The sequence below is a fragment of the Sorex araneus genome, chromosome 4 (genome assembly GCF_027595985.1).
Source record: "Sorex araneus isolate mSorAra2 chromosome 4, mSorAra2.pri, whole genome shotgun sequence".
NCBI classification, from domain to species: Eukaryota; Metazoa; Chordata; class Mammalia; order Eulipotyphla; family Soricidae; genus Sorex; species Sorex araneus.
Genome location: NC_073305.1, coordinates 221,855,050 through 221,873,484, shown reverse-complemented (window position 1 = coordinate 221,873,484; position 18,435 = coordinate 221,855,050). Strand labels below are relative to the sequence as shown.

The following is an 18,435-nucleotide window of genomic DNA, read 5'->3' as shown; positions in this document are numbered from 1 at the left end:
GGAGACGTCGAGGGTGGGCCCCAGGGCAGGATCCCCCCCTCGACACCCGGGTCCATGCCGCAGAGGGTCGCCCCCGAAGGCCGATCCCCTCGCTTGAAGCGCGCGGCGGGCAGCAGGGCGTGCAACCCTTGGGTGTCCACGGAGGCGAGGGGCGGCGCGGCTGCGGACCCACGGGACCCGGCTGGCCCGCGTCCGCACGGGCCGAGGGGAGGAGCCGGAGACACTGCGGGCCCGCACCCCGGACCGCCGCCGGGCCTGGGAGGCGGTGCTGGCCGCGCAGCCTCCGCCAATCAGAGCCGCGCGTTCGAATTCGCGTCCTGCCGCGACCAATCGCGCGCGAACGAGGTGGGCGGGGCGTGTGGGGCGGGCGGGGCCCGGCACCCCCGCGGCGCGCACCCCCCGGGCCGGCCAATGGGAGCGCCGGGCGCGTTTGAAAACTCGGGCGGGCGGTGGCGGGGCGGGGCCGCGCGTGCGCAGGGCGGCCGCACGCTCGGGGCGCACACGGCGAGAGGGGCTCGGCGGCGGCGGGCGCGCAGCGATGGGGAGCGGCGGCGGTGAGCGCGGGCTGGGGGCTCGGGGGCGCGGGGGCGCAGGGCCGGGGCCGGGGTCGGCCGAGCCCGAGGGGTGCCCTGGGCCCGGGAGGGCGCTCGGCGCTGAGCGGGTCCCGGCGGCGGCCGCCCGGCGCGCGGTTTAAATGCCCGGCAGCTCCCGGGGGCCGCGCTCTTGCCGCCCTGCTCTGCGCGGACTCGCGCAGCCTGGCCGGGGCGGGGGCGGGGAGGTGGTTTCGGGGTGCCCGCCGCGGCCCCCAGAGTTTCCAGCGTCGGTCCTCGAGGGCGGGTCGGCGACGAGCTGCTGCCGCGGACAGCCGGGCCCGAGAGGGGCAGGGATGAGCCGGGGGACGAGCAGGAAGAGGGGCGCGCACCGGGAGGGTCTGCCCCGACGGTGGCCTAGGCTTGGGGGGTCGCGGGGCGCAGACGCTGGAGTGGGAGCATCCCAGGGGCTGCTGACAGCGCGGCGCGGGCACTTGCCCTGGCCTGGCGCCCAGCCCTGCCTGGCCCCGTCGGGTCTGCTGGCACACGGGGCCGCACTGGGGCACTGGCGCTTGCCCCGTGAGGAGGGAAGCGCAGCCGCAGGTACAGCCGCGGGCCCCCTTCCTTCCTCTTCCCGCCGTGCTGGGCTCTGCTCGCGTTTCCTCACAGCCAAGGGAAGGGTCCGTGCTCTGGGTGGTGGGATGACCCCGTTTCATCAGCGCTCCCCTGTCTTCGCAGTGATCCACTGCAGGTGTGCCAAGTGCTTCTGCTACCCGGCCAAGCGCAGGCTGCGGCGGCGGCCCCGGCCCCTGAGCCTGCTGAATCTCCCCGAGGACGTGCTCTTCCACATCCTGAAGTGGCTCTCGGTGGGGGACATCCTCGCCATCCGCGCTGTAAGTTGCCGGGTGCGAGGGCCTGGGCCTGGTGTGATCTACATGGGCTTTGTATCTCAGGGTCAGAGCGACACCTGGGTGACCCAGGAGACAGGCTGCTGTCGGGGTAGATGCGGAGGGCGTCCACTGCGAGAAGCTTCCCGGTAGCCCCGGGTGCCACCTGCTTGCTGCCAGGTTTCCGCAGGGAAGCCGGGAGATGCCGACTGTGTTGGAGGCCACCCTGAGTTTCGCCCCCCACACGTTCTGCCCGTGACCCCAGGGCCATCTGGACAGGGCTGGGTGTGCCAGGCCCCCAGCACTCCTGGGTGTGGCCTGAGGGGGGAAAGATGGTATCAGTAAAGTAGTCTGCTCCTGACACAGCCCGCAGTGCTCAGCCTGGACAGGCAGCTAGGAGCCCGGCACCGCCCAGTGACCACACCCTCGGGCGCAGGACCGGGCTGCTCCCGCCAGAGAGAAAGGGCAGGCCCAAGGCGGCCCCCGCTGGGGATAGGGTGGGCAGTTTCCTCCCCAGGGGGCGCCTCAGCCTTTCAGATGCCCACAGGGACTGCAGAGAGTTTGGGGCGGAGGCACTGCTTGCCCCTGGCTGCTCTGCCTGGTCCCCTCAGCACCGAAACCTCAGGCCCTCATAGGAGGCCCCGGGCCTCACTCACCCTGCCCGCGGGCAGAGGCTTCTGAAGGACCCTGAGTTTGGACTCCGTAGGCTCCCGCTGGGCTCCCCAGACCAGGCGCGGCCCCCTGCCCTCTGCTGATGGGGCTTGTGGGCCCCTCTGGTCTGCTCGGGGCGAGGTGCTTGTTGTGGAGACGGTGAGCCTGCACCGCGCTGACTGCCCTCCCCATGTAGGTCCATTCTCACCTGCGGGCCCTGGTGGACCATCACAGCAGCGTGTGGGCGAGCGCCAGCTTCCAGGAGCTCTGGCCTTCCCTGCAGAACCTGCAGCTCTTCGAAAGGTACGTCCCTCCTGCCCCCGCTGTCAGGTGCCGTCCCCAGGGCCGGGGCACACACAGGCTCGGCTCAAGGAGCGGCTTCAAAGTCCTTCTTGGTCGGGCCCCACCCTGCGGCTCCTGCCCTGACTGCGTGTGGAACCGTTCCTGGTGGTTTTACTCCGTAGCCAATTTCGCCTCCTGCTGGCGTCAAGCACCCAGAGTAGCCCCTGCGTCCCCCTCTGCCCACGTCCTGTCCCTGCTGAGCCTTCCTTCTGCCGGCCCGGCTGGGGGGTGGGCGTGCTTTTTCTCTGCGGGGCTCAGGCCGGGTCAGCAGAGAGGGCAGCTGCCCTCCACCCAGGGCTCGTGGGAACCGGGGGGCTCCACACCTGCTGAGCCCCGAGGGGCCGGTGTCATCAGGGCCCTACCAGGCAGCTCAGCCGCAGCAGCTGGCTCAGGTACACGCCGACACACGTGCCTGGGCGTGAGCTCGAGGGCCCAAACTTCCCTCGCACTTCCTGGGCGTCCCCAGCCCCCGTGGCCTGTTTAGTCTGTCCTCCAGCTGGAGTGGCCATCACCGCTCCCTAACTTGGTGCACTGCAGTGGCCCCGGTGAGACCCCATGCCCCTGGGTTTCCTCCCTGTACCCCTGGACCCAGAGCTCTTAAGTCTCACAGCCCTCTTCTGTTGAGACAGTTTTACGGGACCTGCTGTACGTAGACCCAAAGAGGTGAACAAACGGGATCCCTAAATACACTAGTTTGACTTTTGATTTTTGGCCACACCTGGCAGTGTTCAGGCCTCACTCCCGACTGGGCTTGGGAACCATATGAGGCACCAAGAATCTAACCCATGTCAGCTGCAGGTACCCTAGCCCCTGGACTATCTCTCCAACCCCTAATCTTTATTGGGGGAGGAGCATATCTGACGATGCTCAGGGCTTCCTCTTGGCTCTACACTGGAATCACTCCTGGCTATGCTTTGGGGACCAGCTGGGGTGTCGGGGATCAAACCCTGGTTGGTCACGTGCCAGGCAAGGGCCCTCCCCGCTGTCCTGTCGCTCTGGTCCTCCGTTGCTAACCTTAGAACACCTTTCAAGTTCTGTGAGCCCACGTGGGGTGACGACCCACAGTTTCAGCATTCGGCCCCTGGTGGCCACGGGTGGCGGTCAGGTGTTTCGTGAGCCTAGGTCCACCTTGCTGGGTGCTGCCGGCTGGGGGCCCGGGCCCAGGTTTCTCTGCCTGAAGATGTGTCTAGGCCCCCGTGCAGCCGCAGGTCGTGGGCACAGTCAGATGGTGACTGCGCAGCTTTCTCTTGGGGCACATGCGTGCGGCTGGAGGAGTCACGGCTGTCTCTGCACTCCAGGGCCGCGGAGAAGGGCAACTTCGAGGCTGCCGTGAAGCTGGGCATCGCCTACCTCTACAACGAAGGCTGTGAGTGCCGTGGGCGGGCGCAGGGGACACGAGGTGATGTGGGGTTACGGATGGGCTCAGGGGCAGAGTGGTGTGGGCGGGGCCTGCTGCCAGGCTGCCCTCCCACAGGGGCCAGCATGCGCCTTCCTATCCCCTGGGAGTCTGCAAGATCCAGTGTTTGGGGCCAGCCAGACGGTGCTCAGGGGCCCGTGTGGGTTCCAGGGAGCCCCACCCTCTGCTGTCCCCCTTACCAGCCCCTTAGTTGTCGTCTGTTCAGTGGCCAAGTGGAGACTTATTGGGGGGTGGGCTGCCCAGCCGTCGCCGTCAGCCCCTTGGCCCAGGGGTGGCCCGGCTGAGTTCCGTTGTCCTCGGCATCTGTGAAGGACCTCCCTGGAGCCCTGAGGGGGCAGCGGGGCCCTGTGGGCGTCAGGGTCCACCACGGTGGCTCCTCCCACGCAGCTTTCCAGGAAAAGCCCGTGGTTTTTATTTTATTATTTTATTTTCTGAAGCAAGGTAGCTATCGAGTAAACCTTGTGTAGAAAGCTGTGGAAGGAAAGAAAGAGGAACGTGTGTCTGAGAGAGCACGGGCTCTAGGGGGGGCACAGGCGAGGAGCGGCAGACAGGCGAGATGCCGTTCAGAGAGCGGGGGCTCTGCGAGCGGCCCTCAGCCCCTGGGCGCCCCCTGCACCCGAGCCGAGGAGACCCGTGGTCGGGGAGGGGCGCCTCTACATGTCAGACCGGCTGGAGGAACAGCGGGGCTGGCGTGCAGGGGGCCGGCTCTGCCCCAGGCTGGTCCCTGAGCACCACCAGGTGCGACCCCCCCAAACCAAATTTAGAATTTTTTTTATTCTTTTTTTTAATTGAATTACCGTGAGATAGAGCATTACAAAGCTGTTCGTGATTGCGTTTCCGTCATACAGTGTTTCAACACCCGTCCCGCCACCAGTCCCCAGTTTCCCTCCCACCCCCCAAATCCCCCGCCACCCAGCCTCCTCTATGGCAGCCTCTGCTCTGCTCTCTCACTTTCAGGCGTTACGTTTTGTAATACAAACGCTGAAAGGTTATTGTGTATGTCCCTTTACCGTCTCTCAACTCGTTTGGCCAGCATGATCATTTCAGCTCTTGTCACACTGGACTCTCCACTACCTTAACTACCCTCCACCCCCTGCTGGTAATTTCCAGCCATTGACCTGTCCTTCTGGCCCCAGTTTTCCTATCCTACAAATGAGTGCAGTAATTCTGTATCTGTCCCTCTCCTTCTAACTCATTTTACTCAGCACAGAACTCCTCATATCCATCCATTTATAGGCAGATTTCATGACTTTATTTTTCTTAACAGCTGCATAGTATTTCATTGCGTAGATGTGTCATAGTTTCTTTATCCAGTTGTTTGTTCTTGGACACTCAGGTTGTTTCCAGATTCTGGCAATGGTGAATAGTGCCGCAGTGAACATAGGGGTGCAGATGGTGTTTCTGCTGTGTGATTTTGGGCCTCCGGGGGTATATTCCCAGAAGTGGGGGTGCTGGGTCAAATGGAGCTCAATTACTGGTTTTTTGAGGAATGTTCATATTGTTTTCCAAAAAGGCTGGACCAGCCGGCATTCACCTACAGCGAAGGAGAGTCCCTTTCTCCCTACATCCGCACCAGCACTGGTTGCTCTTGTTCTTGTTGATGTGAGCCAGTCTCTGTGGTGTGAGATGGTATCTCATTATTGTTTGGATTTGCATCTCCCTGATGATTAGTGATGGACAGCATTTTTCTTTTTTTTTCCTTTTCGGGTCACACCCAGCGATGCACAGGGATTACTCCTGGTTCTACACTCAGGAATTACTCCTGGCAGTGCTCAGGAGAACATATGGGATGCTAGAAATCGAACCCGGGTCGGCTGTGTGCAAGGCAAACGCTCTACCCACTGTGCTATCGCTCCAGCCCCCTGGAGAGCATTTTTTCATGTGTCTTTTTCTTTTTTTGCTTTTTGGGTCACACCCAGCGATGCTCAGGGGTTACTCCTGGCTTTGCACTCAGGAATTACTCCTGGCGGTGCTTGGGGGACCATATGGGATGCCAGGGATCGAACCCGGGTTAGCCATGTGCAAGGCAAACGCCCTACCCGCTGTGCTATCGCTCTGGCCCCTTCATGTGTCTTTTGACCATTTGAATTTCTTTGAGGAAGTTTCTATTCATTTCTTTTCCCCGTTTTTTTATGGAGTTGGATGTTTTTTTTCTTGTAAAGGTCTACAGCGCCTTGTATATCTTTGATATTAACCCCTTATCAGATGGGTATTGGTGAATATTTTTTCCCATTTTGGAAGCTGTCTTTGTATCTTGGTCACTCTTTTAAGGTGCAGACTTCATAGTTTAATGTAGTCCTATTTGTTAATATTTGCTTCTACTTGCTTGGTCAGTGGTGTTTCCTCTTTGAAGATGCCTTTAGCTTTAGTATCATGTAGGGTTTTGCCTACATTTTCTCTCATGTACCTTATGGACTCAGGTCTGATGTTGAGGTCTTTAATGCATTTTGACCTGACGTTTGTGCCTGGCGTTAGAGTCTGACAGCATTGTTTTCCCATGTTGCTCTCCAGTTTCCCAGCACCACTTGTTAAAGAGGCTTTCCTTGCTCCACTTCATATTTCTTGCTCCCTTAGCAAACATTAAGTGATCATATATTTGAGGGGTTGGGATAAACTTAGAATTTTAAAAGTAGAAAAGATTTTAGTGTGTTTGATTTTGGGCCGTATCTGGTGATGCTCACGGGTTACTCCTGGCTCTACGGGCAGGAATCACTCCGGCAGTGCTCGGGGGACTGTGTGGGATAATGAGATCTAACCTGGGTCAATTGTACTGTCTCTCCGGCTCCAAGATTTCAGATATTTAAGCATGGAGTGAGGCTAAAACCATGCTACAGTGGGTCGAGCACTTGCCTGGTGCACCATCGGCCATGGTTCGGTCCCCTGAACCCCGAGCAGAGCCAGGAGCGAGCCCTGAGACCTGAAACTTCAGTGGATAAGTCATTTCCTGCAAAGGGCAGAAGGGCGGAGAGAGCAGAGGAGCGTCTCGCCCCCAGCGTCACCTGGCTCTGTCCCCGCAGTGTCCGTGTCCGACGAGGCCCGTGCGGAGGTGAACGGGCTGAAGGCTTCCCGCTTCTTCAGCCTGGCCGAGCGGCTGAGCTCCGGCGCCGCGCCCTTCATCTGGCTCTTCATCCGGCCGCCCTGGTCGCTGTCCGGGAGCTGCTGCAAGGCCGTGGTGCACGAGAGCCTCCGTGCCGAGAGCGAGCTGCCGGGGGTGAGTCGCGGGCCGGGGCGGCCCCGAGGGGGCCGGGAGCAGCGCGCTCACAGCTTCTTTCCCTCTAGGCTCACAAGGCATCCATCCTGCACTGTCTGGGCCGGGTGCTGAGTCTCTTCGAGGTGGGTCCCCTTGCCGTGTGGGTGCCGGGTGTGCACTGCTCCCTGCCCGCAGCTCGGTGGCCGGGAAGGAGGCGGGACCAAGGGCGGCTGCGCTTGTCCTGCAGGATGAAGAGAAGAGGCGGCAGGCCCGGGACCTGTTCGAGGCGTCTGCGAGTCAGGGCTGCTTGCCCAGCTCCTACCTCCTGTGGGAGAGCGACAGGGACGCCGATGTGAGTGACGGGGGTGGGGGGGGTGGAGCATGGTCTCCAGAAGTGCTCCCTGGGGAAGGTTCGCTTCTACCCCCAGGAGCTGGTGGTCAGTGGTCACCTGTCGCTCGGGGCATCCAGGCCCAAGCACAGAGTGGCCGGCTCCTTCCGAGAGGGGCCAGGCTGAAGAGTTTCTCTTATCCTTGCCAGATGTCTGACCCTGGACGATGCCTCCACAGCTTCCGGAAACTCAGGGACTACGCTGCCAAGGGCTGCTGGGAAGCCCGGGTGAGGCCTGCCTCCCACCGACCGCCCTGCGGGGCGCCGGGTCTTTAGAGAGTGGTAGTGGTTAGTTTTCAGTCTGGGCCAACCCAGCCTGCGGTGCTCAGGGCTGATTCCCGGCTCTGTGCTCAGGGCTGACTCCCGGCTCTGTGCTCAGGGATGCCTTCTGGCACGAGGCGGGGAACCGGCGGGGAGGGTGGCCCCATGCAAAGCCAGTGCCCTGCCCGCTGTGCTGTCTCTCCGGCCCCCAGAGTTTTGATCCAGGGTGCAGGGGTCAGCCTGGAGATGCTGCCTCGCTGTCCCAGTGGCACACTGCCTGTCCCCAGGGGCTGCAGCAGCTGAGTGCGGGACACGCATTTGTCCCCTTTGGTGGTACGGGCAGTAGGACAGTCCCCAAGGTGGTGCGGCGGGTGAGAGAACCATCCAGAAAGCACTGAGCTCTGTGGCCAGCTCGGACGTGGGCTGACCGGCGCCTCCGTGTCCCCGCAGCTCGCTCTTGCCAAGGCCTGTGCACACTGGAAGCAGCTGGGCCTGGAGGCCAGCGCGGCCAGCGAGGCGGTGAGCCAGCTCTTCCAGAGCTCCCGGGCCGTCAGCAAGCTGCGCGTCTTCTCTGTGCAGAAGGGGCTCAGCGACACCATGCGGTGAGGCCCCTTCCTCTGTCTCAGGGGCGGGGGGGGGGGGAGGGACGGCGGGCTGTGGGCCCGGGAGCCTTCTCTGAGACCCGCCCAGAGGGGCTGCCTCGGGCCATGCCCTGCACAGACCGGGCTATGCCTGCGGAGGCGTGGGCCTGCAGTCTGCAGTTGTAGTGTGAGAGGATGTTTTTTGTTTTTGGGCCACACCCAGAGTGCTCAGGAATGCTCCTGGCTCAGTGCTCAAGAATCACTCATACTCGGGCTCGCGGGACCATCTGGGGTGCCAGGGTTTGAACCCAGATCGGTCCCAGGCAAGGCAAGCACCCTCCCCGCTGTATTGTTGCTCCAGCCCCTGATACTTTTTTTTTTTTTTTTCAATTTTATTTTTGGGGCTGGAACGACAGCACAGCGGGGAGGGCATTTGCCTTGCTCGAAGCCGACCCGGGTTTGATTCCCAGCATTCCATATGGTCCACTGAGCACCGCCAGGAGTAATTTCTGAGTGCAGAGCCAGGAGTAACCCCTGTGCATCACTGGGGGTGACCCAAAAAGCAAAAAAAAAATCATTTTCAGCTGTGTGGTTTACAGCACTGTTGGTGGTCGGGTTTCCCACGTGCCAGCGCCCACCTCCTGCACAGGGGTGCTGCCCTCCGCCGCTGGGCCAGTGTCCCCGCTTCTCGCCCCTTACCTGTGCTCCGTTCCTCCTGAAGACCTTCTCTGTGTCTGCTGCCTTCGTTCCCCTGCCGTGTTTTCTGTCGCACAGAGGAGAGCGGTCACTGCTCATGCCCCTCTGCAGGCTGACCATCTGCATGCGGCCTTCATCCCCCCAGGGCCGCAGCTGCAGAGTCCGTCTCCCCTCACAGCCGAGTGACCCCAGTGTCTGTGTACTTCGGCTTTCCTCTTCTCTTTGGCTCTTGGGCCACACCTGGCGATGCTCAGGGCTTACTCCTGGCAGGCTTGGGGGAGTCCCATGGGGTGCTGGGTCGAACCCAGGCTGGCTGCGTGCGAGGCAGATGCCCTACCTGCTGTTCTCTCCTTGCCCCTGTACCCTAGTCTCCTTACTCGTCTTCTGTGCTTGGGCACTTGACCTGTTGCTGGTTTGGGCTGTTAGGAGTCGTGCTACAGTGGACGTGGGAGTCAGTGGCTTTTCTGAGGAGATTTTGGGCTCTTGGGGTAGATGCCATGAAGTGGTCAGTTTTCTGAGGAGTGTCCATGTAGTTCTCAAAAAGAGCCGGACCAGGGGCCAGAGCAGTAGCACAGTGGGGAGGGCATCTGTTCTGCAGGCGGCTGTCCCAGTTCCGTCCCCGGCATCCCATATGGTCCCTGAGCACTGCCAGGGCTGACTCCTGGGTGCAGGGCCGGCCCATTTCCCCACGCCCCTGCCATGTCTGGGCATTCTGGTCTTGGTGGTCTGTGCCAGTCTCACTGGTCACTCTCGGGTCCCCGATGTTAGTGACGTGGCCATTGTTCCACTGCCCGGGGGCTGTCGGGTCCTCTTGGAGGAAGTGCAAACACACTTTGTATCTGAAAAGACGGCCCTGTGCCTGGCGTGCCGGGAGCATGCCCCTTCGGGGAGACTCGTAGCCTGGTACCGTGAGATGGCTTTGCGTCTGGGACCCCGAATTGACCCCCAACATTCATGGTTACTCCCACTGCCCTGTTGGAAGTGACGCATAAACCACAGCCAATGCTAATGAAGTGGGACCGAGAGAGGCACAGTGGGGAGGGCACTCTCTGGGCATGGCTGGCTCAGGTTGGTCCCCAGCGCCCCATAGGGTCCCCCAGACACTGCCAGGATTGAGCCCTGAGCATCACTAGTGTGACCCTGAACCAAAACCAAAAAAATACTAATGATCAAATGGACAGGCTTCTCCCACACAGCGTGGGTCCTGCCCTGTGGGTGCCCCTACCCTGCCTGGCCCGTGGCCTCCCCAGTTCTGTGCCCTGGCAGCATCCCCACCTGTACCCTCGCCTGGGCTGGATGGCGGCTGCAGGCTGCGGGACCCTGCGGTGTGGTGGCGCTCGCTGAGGCTTGGGGTGACTGTCCTCAGGTACATCCTGATCGACTGGCTGGTGGAAGTGGCCACCATGAAGGACTTCACGAGCCTGTGCTTGCACCTGACCGTGGAGTGTGTGGACCGCTACCTGCGGAGGCGGCCAGTCCCCCGTCACCGGCTCCAGCTGCTGGGCATCGCCTGCATGGTCATCTGCACCCGGTGAGCGGCCCACGCTGCCCACAGCCTCTTTCCCTGTCCCCTCGGCCCCTCCGCGCACAGGGTGGCTGCAGAGGCCCCGGAACTGCGGTGGCCGTCAGCCCCAGTGCAGCCTGAGTGGAAGCCGACCTGGGCCGGCCCAGGTACAGTGTTGAGGATGCTGGCCCCTGGGGCAAGTGACTGGCCACACCCCAACCGATGCAGCCCTCGGACAGGTCCAGGGTCGGCCAACTCTGTCCCCTGCCCAGTGGCTCTGTCCCCTGCCCAGTGGCATGGTGCAAGGGACAAACCCTGGGTGAGGGCTGTCCGGCATAGCCATATGCAGAGAGCACTGTGAGCCCGACGGCCCTTCCTGCCCTCCCAGCCCATGACTCACCAGGTCCCGTTGGCCCCCTCGGCCCCCCCCGCCCCGCGGCCCAGAGCCTAGTGGGCCCCGTGGGCCGTGCTCGGCGTGAGCAGCTTCTCGCCGCCCAGGTTCATCAGCAAGGAGATCCTGACCATCCGCGAGGCCGTGTGGCTCACGGACAACACGTACAAGTACGAGGACCTGGTGCGCATGATGGGCGAGGTGGTCGCCGCCCTGGAGGGCAGGATCCGCGTGAGTGTGGGCTCTGCCGCGGGGGGGCGTCCGGGGGGCCCGGGCTGCGGGGTGCGAGCCCCACGTGCCGTGCTGTCCAGGTCCCCACCGTGGTGGACTACAAGGATGTGCTGCTGACCCTGGTGCCCGTGGCGCCCCGCACCCGGCGCCTTTGCGGCTTCCTGTGCGAGCTGTCCCTGCTGCACCCCGGGCTGGCCGCCTACTCGCCCGCCTGCCTGGCCGCCGCCGCCCTACTGCTCGCCCGGCTCACGCACAGCCAGAGTAAGGGGCGCCTGGGGCGGGGGGCGGGGGGCTGGCTGGGCCCTTCCTGGAGGACCTGACTGTCCCACTGAGCGACTGCACCCCTCGCCCCCTGCTGAGCAACTCCCCTCCCCCCCACCCCAGCACAGCCCTGGAGCCCCCGGCTGTGGGACCTCACGGGCTTCTCCTGCGAGGCGCTCACTCCCTGTGTCCTGAGCCTCCATCAGAAGTGGTGAGTGACGGGAGGGCCCCCGGGACGCCTGCTCTGGGAAGGGATGGCAGGCCCTGGGCACCCCAGCTTCCCGTGCGTGGGGTTGGACGCAGTTCCTGGAATGTGCCCCGTGACGCTCCGTGCAGCTTCTACGACGACGCCCCCAAGGACCACCGGCAGGTGTCTCTGGCTGCCGTGAGGCAACGATTCGAGGACATCAGCCAGGAGGAGGTGCCCGTCCCTCCCGTCCTCGGGGCTCTGCAGGGCTGGGTGCGGCTGGCCTGTCCCCTGACCCTGCGCTTCTCTAGGTGTTGAGCTACGGCCAGCTGTGTGCGGCTCTGGGCGTGCAGCAGGACAGCCCTGAGCCCACGTCCTTCCTCGGTGCCAGCGACATCCACAGCTTCCTCAGCTCGCCCTCAGGCCGGAGAACCAAGCGGTGAGCCACCCCGGGCCGCTGCGGCCTGTCCTTCCTCCTGCTGTGACCTGGCGCTGACACTCCCACTCCCTGCCCTGGCCGCCTCTGAGCCCTCTTGACATCCCTGTGGGTCCCAGGGACTCCTCCCTCCACCTCCTGGCCTTCCCCCATGAGTGTCCTCCTGAGCCCAAAACCCACGTGGGCAGGATGTGACCATTGGCACCAGTGGCTTGACCCCGAGTTTCCCAGCGGCAGCCTGGGTGTTGATGGTCACTCGCCGGCACAGCCACAGGCCAGGACCCCAGCGCTACCGCCTGTGACTAGCTCTGCCCCACAGGAAACGGGAGAACAGCCCACAGGAGGACAGGGGCAGCTTTGTCACCACGCCGACTGCCGAGCTGTCCAGCCAGGAGGAGACCCTGCTGGGCAGCTTCCTGGACTGGAGCCTGGACTACTGCTCGGGTTACGAGGGCGACCAGGAGAGCGAGGGCGAGAAGGAGGGTGACGGTGAGCCTGCCTTGTGGGGACAGCCTTGGAGGGCATGATAGGCTCTTCCTAGAACATTCTGCGGTGTGCACATGTGCAGACACTGGGTTGTGCTGTGTTGGGGCGGCCTAAGTTCACGTCCTGGTGGTGATAGACCCAGGGCCAGGCCGGTGGCGGCCACAGGTGTGGCTGAGAGCCAATCACCCGGGGTCACCGCCGAAGCGTGGACGCTGGCCTCATCTGCCCCTCCCGTCTCCCGCAGTGACGGCTCCCAGTGGCCTCCTCGACGTCACCGTGGTCTGCCTGAATGCACAGCAGCACTGCTGCCAGGACTCCAGCGACGAGGACGAGGACGGGGCCTGCCCGGAGGAGGAGGGAGCCCGCCACACACCCCCGGTGGCTCCGGGACTGCCCAGCCCTCTGTGCAGCGCAACAGAGCTAGCCTGCAACGTGACCACCTCGGGGTACTCCTCAGTCAGCAGCACGAGCCCCACAAACTCGGTGGACATGGGCGGCCCTCCCCAATCTACCTCCGTGCTGTCCCCGGGCAGTGACCTATACACACGGCCCTGTGGACAGCGCTGGGCCCCCGAGAGCGGCTTTCCCCGCCGGCAGGTGAAGAGGAAGAACCTGTCGGCCTGTGATGAGCAGGATGCGGCCCTGGGCTTCCTGCGCCTGTGAGCCTCGCCCCGCCACTGGCAGCTGGCAGGAGGGAAGCGCAGATGCTCCTGTCCCGCGTCTGGGGGCCTGAGTCAGCACCGACACCCCCCACTCCTATGTCCCCCCAGCAGCTGCAGCCTGACCGCTGTCCTCCCTGGGTCCTCTCTGCGGGCGGGGACCTCGACCGGTGGTGCTCATGGGTCACTCCTCAGTGGTGCTTTGGGGAGTCGGACCAGGTACCCGGAGGGAGCGGGGCTGGCCACCTGCCGGGCAAGTGCCTCACGTCTTTCCAGCCCTCCAGCCTTAATCCTCTTAAGACAAAGCAGAGAGCCCCTGAGGTTCTCAATTATCCGGGCTCTGCTCAGGCACCTCTGCGCGTCCTGACCCCACAAAACTCTGGGTGATGGGACACCCTGGTGGGGTCGCCACCCCCAGTGCCCGGAGCCCCAGCCTGAGGGGACTGGAGGCTCCTCCTGCAGTTCTCCGCCGTGTGTGCCCCAGTGCCCTGTCCCTGCCCTCCCCTGTCGCCGTCAAGACTTCTGCTGCTGTGAGAATTCAGACCCCAGGCTGGGCCTGTTGGGGCAGGGACGCAGCTGTGGACAGCAGCCCCTGCCTGCCATGTGCCTGGGCCTGCATGAGCCTCGGCTCCCTCGTCCGAGGGGCCCCAATACCTACCTCCCGGGTGGTGAGGATTAAATGTGGTGCAGAGGGAAGTGTGTGAGTGGACTCCCTGCGCCTGCGTGCGGGTACACGAGCCTAGTTGTGCCCTGCTCAGAAGCTGCTCCAGCTCCGGGGTCCACCAGCCTCTCCCAAGCCCCCAATGCTGTCGGACTGACATGGGGGCTCTGATGGCCCAGGGGTCACTTGGCCATCCAAGCGCTTGCTCCTTCCTCTATTCCTCCAGAGACCCTCAGTGGATGTGGGACCTCTTCATTCCACCCCGGTGGTTTAGGTGGACACTGAGGAGCCTGGCAGGGCTCCTGCCTGATCCCTTTCCTGCTCCATACCCCCAGCACTGTCCTGGCATCCCTGGGAAGCAGATTCTGTCCACTGCTTCCCCTCTCCCTGGCACCCTGCACTCACGGCTTCTGAGCTCACCTCCACCGACTGGGGGTTCCTTTTCCTCACCCCTCCCTCATGGCCAGCTTATGTTCATGGAGCCCAGGCACCCACTGGACACCCCCTCGGTATGACATCACCTTTTCCAGCATGTTGCAAAGGGATCGCCCCTTCCTGCAGTCAAAAGCCCTACCTGGTCCCCCTCGCGCCTTGCCCTCCTCCAAACTGCCCGCGGTTGGGGCCAGAGCGACTACAGCGGGGAGGGTATTTACCTTCCACACGGTTTGATCCCCGGCATCCCACAGGGTCCCTCAGCAGTGCAGAGCCAGGAGTAACCCCTGAGCATCGCTAGGTGTGACCCACCCTCCCCTTGCCTTGCCGTGCACGCGCACGAGCCTGCTCCCCCGCACCCGACGTGTCCCCGCCAGGATAGATGCCCGCAAGCCAGGAATAAGCCTGGAGCACAGCGGGGGATGGACCAAACGCAGGCGCCTGGGGGTCCTGGAGCGGCAGCGCCCCAGAAATCAAGCAGTTTCGCGGGCGCGGGAATGAGACGCGGCGGGGGCGGGCCGGGAGCTGGGCCGCAGCCAGGCTCGGGGTTGGGCGCCTGGCCGGAAGGGGCGGTCCTTGCCCGGGAAGGGGCGGGGTCGCCGCAGGGCGGTAAGTTTTGCGGGCCGGGTGCCGTGGTGCTCATGCTGCCGGCCGGCTGCTCGCGCGGGTGAGGCGGGGGCGGCGGGCTGGGGGCGGGGGACGCGCGGCCACGCGCGGCCGAGGGCTGAGCCGCCGGCGCGTCTCTTCCAGGCTCGTGGCCGAGCTGCAGCACGCCCTGGACACCTGCGCCGAGCGGCAGCGGGAGCTGGAGCAGAGCCTGCGCATATCCCGGCGGCTGCTGCGTGCATGGTTCGTGGGCCCCCGAGGCCCCTCAGAATCCCTTTCCGCCCCAGGGCCCCGCGTCGCCTCCTGTGGGCTTAGACGGGCAGCCTCAGCGGCCCTGCCTCACGGTCATGCCATGCTGACCCCTGTCTTGTAGGGACCCTGTCGACTGCCCCGCTCCGGAAGCAACCCCAGGGTGCAAAACTGACCAAGAGCCCCCGACTCCAGGTACACCGCCCCCTGACCCAGGACCGCCCTCTTCCCAGGGGGCCCCCTTCCCCGCAGGGTCACCCCCCTGGACTTCCGCAGCATGCACGCCCAGCCCCCGGGAGCTGGAGGAGCTGCAGCTTCTGACCCAGGCGCTGGAGAAGGCAGCCCGCGTGCGGAGAGGCGCCTCCCGGCCCGGAGCGAGAGACAGGGCGCCCCGCCAGAAGGCAGGCTGCACCGCGGCCCCCGGCCGGCCAGGCCTCCGGGCAGCAGGGAGCAAGCCACCCCGGGACGGCCGCCAGCCTCCCCTGCCCAGCAGGACCGCTGAGCACAGGCCCCCGCGGGCCAGCCCTGCAGAGACCCCGGGCCCCCAAGCTTTCACGCTGAAGGACAAGGGGTAGGTCCCTCCTGCCCCTTGTTCTGCCACACCCCTCTCTGCCCAGGGGGACCATGGTCGCAACAGTTGTCTGGGGTTTGGAGAGGGTCCCCTTTGAGCTTTGGGCCTGCCCTGCCGTGCTCTAGGACAGTGGCCTGGCCTCCTACTGCCCAGCTGGCGCCCTGTGTGGCCTGAGCACAGCCTCATCCAGCCACCCGGAGGGTTTTGGGGGTGCCACGCTTCCTCCTGGGGGCGGGGCGGCGCTGAGCTGTGTCTGTCCACAGGACCCTGCTGCGCCTGCCCGCGGCCTTCAGGACAGCGGCCTCCGCCAACTCCCGGTGAGCCAGGGCTGGGGTGCGGGGAGGTCGGGCAGGCCTCCGCCGAGGGAGGCACCCCACAGTACCACGCGGGGACCATTGTGTTCCCCTCTGTCCTACCTGAGCATGTGCCAGCGTTTGCACCCGCTACGGAGTCTCCGGACCGCTGGTCAGCCCTGCAGGCAGGGCCCTGGGGCCTTGCCAGGCAGCCTGTGTTTTTAGGGGGCTGTGGCCCCCGGGCGCCCCCCTCCCCGAGCCCAGCCCTCCTGGACTGACCAGTGTCCTCCCCAGCCTGTGGGCCGAGCTGAAGTCCCAGGCCAGTGGGCACGCGGATGCCGCCAGCGCCAGGGCCCAGTTCCTCCGGCAGATGCCGCCTGCAGTATCCTTGCCCCAGGGGCTTCTGGCTCCCACGGGAGGCGGGGAGGGTGTCCAGGGCCACCCCTGTTCCGACCATCCCTGACGGCGAGCGCAGACAGATTCGGGCGCGGAGCCCGGCGCGGCGGAGGTGCGGCGCCTGCGCAAGGCCTGCTCGCTGCTGCGGCTGCGCCTGGGCCAGGAGCTCGCGGCAGGTCAGCAGGTCACCAGCGGGGTGGGGGCGCGGGCAGGCCGGGGCAGCCACGGACCCAGCGCCCCCGCACCCCGCAGGCCCCGCGGAGCCGAGGCAGGAGTACCGGCGCCTGCTCACGCTGGAGGGGCTGCGGGACGCGGCCGGCAGCTGTCTGCGCCGGCTGCAGGAGCTGCGCGCCGGTGAGCGGACACTCACTCTGGGGGGGGACAGCGGCCCTGACGGCGTGGGGGCTGCCGCCGCATCTGTGTCTGCATCTCACAGCCGCTGCCGAGCCTCGGCCGGAAGGGACAGCTGCCGGGGGCCCTGCCCGCTGCGGAGGGGAAGCTCAGCCGCCCTGGGACCCCCAGCTGCTTGTCTACTCCAGCCCGCGGGAGCTGCAGACCCTGGCCGCCCTGCGGCTGCACGTGGCCATGCTGGACCAGCAGCTGCACCTCCAGGAGGTACACAGGGCCGGGCCCTCACTTGAGGGACACAAACTGCTGGGGCCTGCCCTGGCCCACCAAGAAGTACCCGCCGTGTGGATTCTGTTGTGGGGAGAAAGAGGGACACGAGTGGGACAGGGCGGGCTCCTGACGACACCTCGGCCCTGCCTTCCCCCAGGTCCTGATGGCGCAGCTCCTGCCCCTGCTGCGTGCCCAGCAGCCCTCGGGGCCCCCTGGGTTGGTGCTGTACCGGGCCGCACACAGCCTGCTCTGCGAGGGGGGCGAATGCTTTGTGTCCACCCTGAGGGACGAGCCTGCCGACTGAGCCCGACGACGACCACGCAGCTCCGTGCAGCAGCTGGCAGAGCAGGGCTGGCCCTGTGGGCACTGGGAGGCAGAGCCCCGAGGGTCTCCCAGCCCTGTTCTCTCTCTCACTACTTAAAGCCACCATGTCAGCACCGCCTTGAAGAGTGTCTGCGCTTCCGTCCTGGGAGGGCCCTGCTGGCTGTTTTCTTTCTTTTTGTTTCTCTGGAACATGTTGGGGGCACAGAGAAAGCGCAGGGGCTAAGGTCCTTGCCTTGCAGGGGGCTCACCTGAGTCTGAATCCCACCATTGCCTACAGTCCCCAGCACTGCCTGATGTGACCCCTCCCCCAAAACAAGCCAACCCACTGGGGCCTGAAACAGTAGCGGAAATGTCTCCAGCACCAGTGTAGGCCCCGAGCACTGCCAGGGCTCACTCCTGGGCACAGAGCCCATCTCTTCTCTGTGGAGGTGGAGGGGGCCTGAGGCCACCCCCAGTACCTAGAGCTTCCCCACGCTCCACAGGCACAAAAGCCACATGCCTGCCCATAGGTGGTCGCTTGCCCACTGCCTCCTGCACCCCCAGCCCTGTACCCCCAGATGGCTCCTGACACCCCAGTTCTGCCCCACTTTGGCCAGATGGTAGATATTGGGGTGAACTTTGTGAAGGGCACAGGCCAGGACCAGCTCCCTGCCCCCAGGAGGAGGGGCTCCATTTCTCTGACAGCTCTCACCCTGCCAGAGCAAGTCTGTCCTGGTGCCAGCCCCCAGCGTCAGCGTCCACCCGCTCACAGCTGGACCTGTCCATTCCCTGCCGCCCACCCCTGGGTCCCCCCCCCGCTGAAGAAAGGCTGGTCCAGCGAGGCTTCGGCGCCGGAAAGGAGGGGGGGCAGCGCGCCCCTGGTTACGCACGCTAGGCGGGGGCCTCCGGGAGTCCCCGCCCCCCTCTGACGTGGCGGCGTGACCGGAGACCACCCGAGCGCCAGCAGCGCCGCGCCCTTGGCCTGGCCTGAGCGCGCCCGAGGGCCCGGGCTCCCTGGCCGCTCTGCGTCCTGCAGTTCGGCGTCGTGACCCTGCTGGCCATCACTTTCTCGCTGCCTGGTCCCACCTGGACCTGGCCCAGGGTTGGGTGCTGGGCGCTGGGCGCACCCCTGTGCCGGAACGCCCTGACCACGCCTCCGCCCCCCCTTCCGAACCCCTCCCCTGGCCCGCCCCCCTGCCGCCTGTCTC

The 18,435-nt window shown here is 64.8% G+C and overlaps 2 protein-coding genes across 2 annotated transcripts; both read left to right on the top strand.

Moving 5' to 3' along the window:
* Positions 1–488: 488 nt before the first annotated feature.
* Positions 489–14,355, top strand: CCNF (cyclin F). The gene is made up of 17 exons (XM_055135439.1): positions 489–554; positions 1,269–1,423; positions 2,265–2,371; positions 3,709–3,776; positions 6,845–7,038; positions 7,107–7,160; positions 7,265–7,369; positions 7,556–7,633; positions 8,117–8,268; positions 10,310–10,474; positions 10,946–11,069; positions 11,150–11,330; positions 11,454–11,541; positions 11,667–11,751; positions 11,829–11,956; positions 12,273–12,442; positions 12,684–14,355. Exons 1-17 carry the CDS (start codon positions 539–541, stop codon positions 13,100–13,102), a joined length of 2,289 nt encoding a protein of 762 aa, XP_054991414.1. The 5' UTR covers positions 489–538; the 3' UTR covers positions 13,103–14,355.
* Positions 14,356–14,802: 447 nt separating this feature from the next.
* Positions 14,803–17,764, top strand: TEDC2 (tubulin epsilon and delta complex 2). The gene is made up of 10 exons (XM_004604395.2): positions 14,803–14,858; positions 14,942–15,040; positions 15,171–15,241; positions 15,323–15,617; positions 15,881–15,934; positions 16,205–16,292; positions 16,386–16,482; positions 16,559–16,660; positions 16,743–16,921; positions 17,082–17,764. Exons 1-10 carry the CDS (start codon positions 14,833–14,835, stop codon positions 17,226–17,228), a joined length of 1,158 nt encoding a protein of 385 aa, XP_004604452.1. The 5' UTR covers positions 14,803–14,832; the 3' UTR covers positions 17,229–17,764.
* Positions 17,765–18,435: the final 671 nt, after the last annotated feature.